Source organism: Microtus oregoni, unplaced genomic scaffold, assembly GCF_018167655.1.
Source record: "Microtus oregoni isolate MIOR12 unplaced genomic scaffold, Mior012 000052F_002, whole genome shotgun sequence".
Classification (NCBI taxonomy): domain Eukaryota; kingdom Metazoa; phylum Chordata; class Mammalia; order Rodentia; family Cricetidae; genus Microtus; species Microtus oregoni.
In genome coordinates, this window is record NW_024543814.1 from 1,061,894 (window position 1) to 1,070,905 (window position 9,012).

The window sequence follows — 9,012 nt, forward strand, 5'->3', positions numbered from 1 at the left end:
AGCCGTAATGGTGGTTTTCAAACAGTACTTTTTTGTTTCCAAATATATTTATTTTTATGAGGTTCTTGTTTTGTAGAGCTATTGGAGAACTGAATTCATATGCATGGTATGGATTTTGCTAGGTTCATGTAAATATTACTAAGTTTTTGCTTCGATCTGAGATATAAAACAGCTCTTTTGGCTAATGTGCTATTGGGCTTCCATTTCATTCTGGAGTATGTTCACAACACAGGAGCGATCATTACTGCACATGCCACACACTCCTAATGCCTGAAGCGCCCTCACTCCCCTACAGGAAGTTGGGTAAAAAAAATCGTTATGTCTAGGTTCCAGGTCACCTTTGCCCAAAAGCTTCCCGGAAGCTTTGCATTTTGTACTAGATTTGCCTGCTGCTATAAGCTTATCCCATCAAGTTTGAGTACAAACAGATGCAGCATCCGAGTAGAATGAAAGCAGACACCTGTACAAGATAAAAGGCATGACAAGGGCCTTCTGGGCACAAGTTCCCCTACCTTGCTACAAACTTTCTGAAAAAGTTAAAGAACTATACTAAGATGTGTGTGTGTGTGTGTGTATGTGTATATGTATATAGATATACTTTAGTGATATTTCATTTGTACTTTAATAAATAAAGCTTGCCTGAAGGTCAGGGCAAAGCAGCCACACTAGTCAGCCATACAAACCAGGCAGTGGTGGCACACACCTTTAATCCCAGTAGCCATACTAGTTAGCCATAGAGGCCAGGTGGTGGTGCACACCTTTAATCCCAGCGCTAGAGAGGAATATAAGGCGAGATGAGACAGGAACTCACTCTCACTTGGTCTGAAGATTTCAAAGAGGTAAGAGCCCTCTAGTGGCTTGACTGTTTTGCTTGACCTTCAAGTTAAACACCAATATCTATCTCTGTGTCTTTATTAATTGTAAATACACACATATATATGTATATATAATATGTCTAGGCATATTCATATTTATGTATATGAATGGCCTCTTGTTTGAGTGTGTTCTTGTCCCCACATGTTGTAATTTCTAAATTTAGTTTTGTGGGGGGGGGGTCCTTCTGACAAAAGTGTTGATGAATCTTAAACATAAGATAATATGAACTGCAGAAATTCTTTAAAACTAAATTTGCTACTTCCAGGAGGTGTACATTGTTAGATTGGCACACTTTTCATTTCACTGAGGAAGATGTACCTTCAGGATGTGTTTTGGTTGTGCATGCCTTTGTGACTGTCTCCATACTTCACAGAATACTGTATCCTCAGTCTTAAGCCGGGGAAGACTATGAACAAGTTTAGGACATATTCACAATTTGTTTTGCATGTGTCCATATCTGTCCCAATCTAGAACCATCACTAAAGAGATTCAATTGCTTGCACAACAATAAGCAATATGAATGTAATTGTGGATATTATGGCCACCTGTAAGGTTAGCCACAAGCGGTAAAACCAGTTATTCTCCCCGAGACAGACTGGGCATTTTAACCCTAATTTTGTAGCTATGAAAGGGGAAGGAACTGATAGCTAAGGAAGCTAAGAAGCTGTTTTATCCATACTTCATCACTAACTCATGCAGAGCTGTAGTTTTATGAAACATGAAAACACTCTCTTGGCTTGAGTAGCCTGGTGCTTTTTAAAATTAGGGTACTAATTATTTATTGAGTCTGTGTATGAGTGTACGTTATGTGAAGTGTGGATGTGGTGTGTATATGTGGGACGCACATGCGTGGAGTCTCGAGGAGGGTGTCGTGTATTTTCCTTTATCACTTTCTGCCTTATTCCATTAGAGGGAAGGTCCCTTGCTGAACCCAGATCTTATGGTTGGGGGGGAGGGTTCTGTTTTGTTTGTTGTTTGTTTTCAGCTGGGCCGGAGCCAGCAAGCACCAGGGATCCCGTTGTCTCAGCCCCGACCTGTGCTGGTGTTGTAATTGCACATGTATGCACAGGATCACATCTGGTCTGTGTGTACTGAAATCCAGAATCTGTTCCCCATGCTTGTGCAGGAAGCACCCTTCAGTGCTGGGCTCTCTCTCTCTCTCTCTCTCTCTCTCTCTCTCTCTCTCTCTCTCTCCACAATCTGCTACATTTACAAAGTTCTTTCTCAAGTGTTAGGCTCAAGAGAGTAAATGTATAATGTTTTTATAATTAAGGAAAGTAAGGAAATATTGTATGCTTCTATGATTTAAAAAATAGTAAGTCCTGGAATTAAAATGCACGCTTATATTGTCATTATTTTTAGAATATAAAGTTACATGAAACCATTTAAACTTTATTTCATATTTATTTGCTCACCTCAGATGTTTTTACAACAATTTTGCTTACTTTAAAGCGATGTTAATGCGATATTAGCACCCCCAATGTAAGCCAAATTTAAGGACGTTTCAAGCCCAGGGTTAATATATGCCCCACCCACCCCTTTCTGAGCCACATAGTTAGCAGAAGTTCACCACGGCACAAGCCATTTAAAGCTCAAAAATACCAGAAGCACTCTAAAATAAATCAAGTTTTTAAAAATACAATGTAACTATAGTGCCAAAGATAAACTCTAGTTTACATCAAGAATACATTTTCTGAAAGCACAAATTTAAATCTGACAGATCTACTGACTACAAGGTTTTTTTTCCCCAATTACAGTGAGTGACAAGCTTATTTGTGTTAGCAAGTTAGAGCAGAGGCTAGAAAGTCAGAGCTTACTCTCTGACCTCCAAAAGCAGAGCTGAGCTCTTGGACTCGGCACCCATCAAGTGGAGTAATATCAAGCAGGTAGGATGTGATGATGCTTGCACAGCCAGGTGATGGAGATCCAGAGTGGCAGTTCTGCACGTTTGTAGAGAGAGGGCACTGCTCACCCAGATAAAATGCGTTTCCTCTGAGGATGGAATTTCAGTCAATGACAGCTTAGAAACCTGGACAGGAATCTTCCTCTCGGGCCCATGGTCACACCACACTGACATGGTGGCCCCTGTTCTGCCTATTAGTAAGACAAATCCTTCACAATGTTTGTGAGAAATGGCCCTGCCTCGTTATTAAGCAATGGCAGTACATTATACTAAGCCAGGAAGTGTTGACCCAGTAAGGGAAGCACCCTCCGACTCTCAAACATTTTCATTTCAATTGCAAGAGTTCTTATGATGGAATGGTGACTGGAGGAAGAGAGTGGTAACTCTGTAATATATACATGTATGTGTGTTTCATAAAACACCACAAGAGATGCTTTATCTCTTTTTGATCTCCTCATTTACAGAGTAGAATCTCTAGATTTACGGCACACGGTAAGCACAACCACTAATTTTATGACAACCACACAAGTACAAGAGAGTGAGGAACATCAGGAGGGATCCAATTAGATTTTAAAACATTTATCTTGTTCATTTACCATCCCTCCTATATACAGCGTTCTTCACAGTTGGCTGCCATTTCTAAACCTGCTTTTCTTGACTTGCTGGGCTTCACTGTGTTTAGAAAGCCCCAAATGGCATTACTGTTTGCACCCTGAAGGAAATGATGGTTTGTCGTTTACTCTCAGGGACAAGTCATTCTGAACACTTCAAAACAACTCCTGAACAACAAAAACCCAGGCACCATACTATGCCCAGCTTAAAACTGGGTACACGCAATGAGACTAGGAAACCACCTTTTCTTTCCTTAGTGGAAAAGCTAAACCTTATCCTCTGCCTTCTTCACGCCACAGCCACTGACCAGGGTCACACTAATGTCAGACACATGAGTGCTCCCAGTCCCTGGGACCGGCCCTATCACAGTGAGATCATTAAGAGGGGTGTCACCAAGAGAAGGCTCAGTCTGCTCTTCCTTGAAGCAGCAGAGCTGAGCTTTAAAGTGATCCTGGAAGGTCTTGCTGAGCCAGTAGAGAGCGAAGGGGTTCACACAGGAATTACTGAAAGCCAACACCCGAGAGAAAACGGTGACGATAAAAGGGACGTTCGAGGGCTCATCATAGCTTTTGTAAGTGAACGAGTGGTAGAGATACAGGAGGTGATTCGGCAGCCAGCAGAGAGCGAACAGAGCCACCAGCACCAAAACCGTTCTGGCAATTCTCTTCCGGGATTCGATCTGTATGGGGAGAAAATTGCACACACACAAAAATATCCATTTAGCTGTCAGAGATTAAAAAAAAAACCAGCCTCTAGATTGACATAGGAATTTACAGTTAACAAGCCGGCCTCCCTTCGAACACATGCTTATGAGCTAACTGGCTGGGACACATGGGAAGTCTGCCTGTGGAGATAGAATATGACAAGTTAATTGGCATGGTAACCTGTGATCTTGGTCTCATTAACTCTCATTCTGAGGCCTCCCACCATCCTCAGATGTTGAGATACTCTAGTTAACTCAAGCAGTGCTGTGGAATCCCCAGTGGTTTAATTTCACTAAAAGGAGAGAGTGATACTATTCAGAGCAGCTCCGCAGAGGCTGACAGACAGGCGAGAGCAGTCTTCTGCAGTTTAGGAAAGTTGTCAGGTTGGTACCAAAGTTGCTTTTAATCTATAGGGATTAAAATCACGTAGTCAGAGAGGAATAAAAACAAAATGGGCCATCCATCATCTGTGAGAATTCTCCTATTCACATCTGTTAATATACAAGATGCACCCCGGAAAATAGAGGCTCAGACAGAGCAAAGATAACTGATCACATGGACACCAAGCACATCGCTTACATAGCTTCAGCTATTCAACTGATAGATTACACAAAAGGCACAATTCTTGCCCTCCCTCCTCCCTCCTCCCTCTCTCCCTCTCCCCTCTCTGTAAATGGCACTACTTCCCTCTTCTCCAGGATAGAAGCCTCCCTGACCACCAATCTAACAGGATGGTATTTGGTACCATCCTTTCAGTTTGTACAGATTTATGAAAGGAGAGCACACCTCAGTCCTTCAATGGGCTTAATCTAGTGTGTGTGAGTCACTGTTCTCTTGCCATGGGCACTTCATTTCACCCACTCCAGACCTCAGGTTGCTCATCTGTAGAGAAGTCGTTTCCAGCGAGTAATGTCAGATGACTCTTGCCAGTTTCAGCATCCTGTGCCTTTCTACTACTCTGTGATACTTGCTAAAGCAAATGATGCTTGGCTTTATAAACTTGCGGTATGTGGATTCCCCTACTGTCCTATAGGATAGGCTTTTACTGCTCCCACACTTCAGCTACCCCGTCTATAATACCTATCGCCTCACCATGAGTACCGTCAGGAACTATGCTGGGAGTTTTATCTCCTGGTGTCACTCAGAGGGGCTCAGAGAGGTCCAATAACTTTCTCAGCACTGCTCAGTGTGTGATAGATACTTTGGGGACTGGATCTCTACCCAGATGGGCTATGTAGCTCACTGAAAGGTGGTGAAGGGGCTAACTTCTAAATTCAGGCTGTATTGGCAGGAGTAACAATTCATAACATACCTGCTTTCGGGCATGTCTTTGTTCCTCAGTTGGTATATTCAAGGTGCTTTTGTAAAGTGTCTTGGCAATCAAAGAGTAATAGACAGAGATAATTGAGAGCGGGATAATATAGAACACTAAGAAACACAACAGAGAATGTATTTCTCGCAAGAGCCTCTCAGACGCAGCATAGGAGTTGCACGATTCAATGGTCACATTTCTTTTAGCATCTCGGACAGGGTACACATCTGAGAATATAGCCTCTGGCAGAGCTAATATCATAGACATGATCCAGATGCCACCAGCTTTCGCATAGGTCTTCAGAACAGCATTGGAGGGCTGCCTCTCTAGAGGCTTCACGACGGCTTTGTATCTAGAAAGACACAATCACAAGCAGAGTTGGAATCAGCGACACATGTGACTTTAGCAATCATACAGTTCTTCCTCCTTTCCAGTCATATAGAACCAACTAGGACTGGCTGTGTTTCCAAAGACCCAGGAGATAGCCAGTGATTTATGTATTCTGATCAGCTTGTCCTTTATTCACTCCTATGAGACACTCTAGATCTGTGACTCTGTAATTTTGTGACAGACCCCCTATTTAGAACAAATGTTTTCAACAGGTTTCTCTGTGTGACTTGAGAATAATTCATCACCTATATGATGCCGTAAGTATCCTAAAGAAGTTCTGTATATGTAAGTGACTCATGTTAATCGAATTAACTTGCCTGGATGAGTAAGCAGTCTTCACTCTTCCTAGATAAGATTTCCACCAGTAAGAGGCAGAGAGCTATGTTTTTCTCATTGATAAGGGCTACTTCCTTCCCTAAGCTAATGAATCAATGGGGGAGATTAGGGTAAAATCAGAAGCTAGAGCCCATGCAATGATGCCCCCCCCCATTCAGAAAAAAACACCTTAAAACCTGTAGCCTTTACAGGAGTCTACCCTCAAGAATCTAGACCAGTAAAGCAACAACCTCATCAAGATGATTATAATAATAATGATAATAACAATGAGACATCGAGCTTTTGCTCCTGTCAGATTCCAGAATCCAGAGCCTTCCTTTCAGCACTGCTGGGCACTGATGACTTACAGAGTCTTGGAAACATTTGAAAGCATTGCCTTTGATATTTAGAGGCACATTTTTCACATTTTCATGCTTATTCTGCAATAGTTTATTAAACACACAATATCCAAACTGAAAACAACCCTAACATGGAGCCCCTCCCCCACGACAGTGAGACTGTTTCACATGCTCTGGCCACAGGACTCTAAAAGTCCATCAGAATTAATTTATTTCTCTGAGAATGAAAATGCCAGCCCATGCTTATAGAGAAAACAGGTAGAACTAAGTAATGACACGACACCCAATTACCAGGGCACGGAAAACCTCACTGGTTTCCCTCTACTAGCTAATCTGGGTACTTTCAAATAAATTGGATGCATTTTTCTCTCTTTTCCATCCTTCTGGTACATGTTAATGCACGCACAGTCCATTTCACACCTATGCCCGTGTTTTCATGTTGACTCTGTTATACCACTAGGCTGCACTAATGTATAAAGCATGAGTATTTTTCTTTGCACCTGCAACAATTTTCCTGACTTAATAAGCCGGAGGAAAATAAAAACACCGTTTGCTATTCTTTCAAGCAAACAATTACATTTCAAAGAAAAGAAAACCCCCCTGCCCAGAGCATATATTTTCAAGCACTCTTCAGATGCTAACAAAGGCATTTTGACATTTTTCTCTAACTTTTATTTTAAAATGCTACTGGATTTTCCAAGCTTACACAGTGTAAGAGAAGCTTGCCGGTAGCCGGTAAACGCTAAGCACAAGCTTTTTCCTTTTTCTTTTTGCCTAATTTCCCATCCCAGCAATAGAACAGAGAAAAGCAACTCACCTGTCAGCGCTGAGAATTGTTAGCGTGAACACTGACACACCGACCGAAGTGAGCCGGATGAAGGAGAGCACTTTACAACCGAGCTTCCCAAACAGCCATCCTCCTGCCAGGTAGTGAGTTGCATCCACGGGCACACAAGTCAGCAGAAGTAGTATATCTCCAAACGCCAGACTGGTGATGAAAATATTTGGAACTGTTTGCATGGATTTAGTCTTGAAAAAGACTTTGATGAGGATGGCATTTCCGAGGATGCCCACTGAAATGATCACAGCATAAGTGATGTAGATGCCACACAGTGCTTCTGTTCCTGGAGAGTTGTCTCCGGTCCATCCTTTATGTGTGGTATCGTTGGAGACGACAGAGCTGGAGGTTTCTGTATCATTTGTGATGGAAATTAAAGTCTGATTAGATGACTGAGGCTGCCTTTGAGACATGTCTCCTGCACTCTCTGCCTTCACTACCTCTTCTCTGCTCAGTTCAGATGTAGTTGACTGTCACGTCTAGTGCCTACGTCTAGTAATGAGCTGGTGTCAGGAGAAGAGAAGAGACCGGAGTGGAAAGAAAGCCCAAGACATCCGGTTACTCCTTCCCTTCAGTTCTTCTGCATCTCCCAGCTTGGTTGGCTAAGCGCTTACAGATCTGGCACTAGGAAATGGGAGGTGGAGGATGGAGGAGTCTCATTGGCATTCCTATGACATAAGATGAGGAAGGGTGCAAAAGAAATGTCCTGCCTATGCTTTGCCATTTGGGGGTGTATAGTCCCTTGAATAATATTATTAAGGCTTATTAAGCCATCTGATTGTTTATTAGAATCACCTGTGTCTTAATTTTTACCCAGCCTGGTCTAGATATATCTTGGTGATTTTTTTTTTGAAAAAAAAAAAGACAAAACAAACAAACAAAGCACCTCACCATCTCCCATCGCATGGTGGTTTAATGCACTCCCTTTTATATGACAAATAAGGATAGATGGCCCCCAAAGTACAAACTTGAACCCAATCCTCAAAATTTAATATCAGAGAGACGATGAAGCAACAAATCACTCACACCTTGACAGAGCTCATGTCACCTCCCAAAAGCAATAATCCAGTGACTTGGGCTTAGCATCTCACTCTGACACATGATAATTCCCAGCCTTCATGTCCCTGGGGCTGAGCTATATCATACCAGAGCAACCTGTAAGTGATGAAAACCCCAGTGGACCAGCAGTCACTTTGTTCCTTAGTGTCTCAATAAAAACAGGGTTTCCATTTGACTGTCTGTCTAAATAGAAATCTTTTCCAAAAAGAGCATTTAAAGGAGTTGTCTCTCTAAAAAAAATGACTCAAATGAACCTGCCTTCTAACCAAATAATCCAGAATAATGCCTCTCAAGATCTTGACCCAAGTAGTGTTGGAAGAATGAAAATTATTCTTTTTTTCCAGTGGAAAAAAAAACCCTGCAGATTATTGCAGAGATAAGGAGCATGTAGAGGAAGTTAGCATCAACTAAAGAAGTTTAAAAAAATTAAGGCAACCACTCCGGCACCAAAAAGAAAGGCCAATTTTTACAGGAAATGTATATAGGGGTGTGTGTGTGTGTGTGTGTGTGTGTGTGTGTGTGTGTGTGGTGATGTGGTGACTGGGGTGGTGATTGGGCATGGAAGTAGTTTGAAGGCAGCTAGAGACATTCTCTAAAATTATCTAATTCAACGGCCGCGCTCAGGTAGGAGGAACTTAGCATAA

The 9,012-nt window shown here is 42.1% G+C and overlaps 1 protein-coding gene across 1 annotated transcript; it reads right to left on the reverse strand.

The window, feature by feature from the left end:
• Positions 1-3,615: 3,615 nt before the first annotated feature.
• Positions 3,616-7,722, reverse strand: LOC121437378 (bombesin receptor subtype-3). Its single transcript, XM_041637265.1, has 3 exons — positions 7,289-7,722; positions 5,408-5,759; positions 3,616-4,070 (listed from the first exon to the last, which is right to left on the reverse strand). The coding sequence occupies exons 1-3, from the start codon at positions 7,720-7,722 to the stop codon at positions 3,657-3,659; spliced, it is 1,200 nt and encodes a 399-aa protein (XP_041493199.1). The 3' UTR covers positions 3,616-3,656.
• Between the last annotated feature and the right edge of the window lie 1,290 nt (positions 7,723-9,012).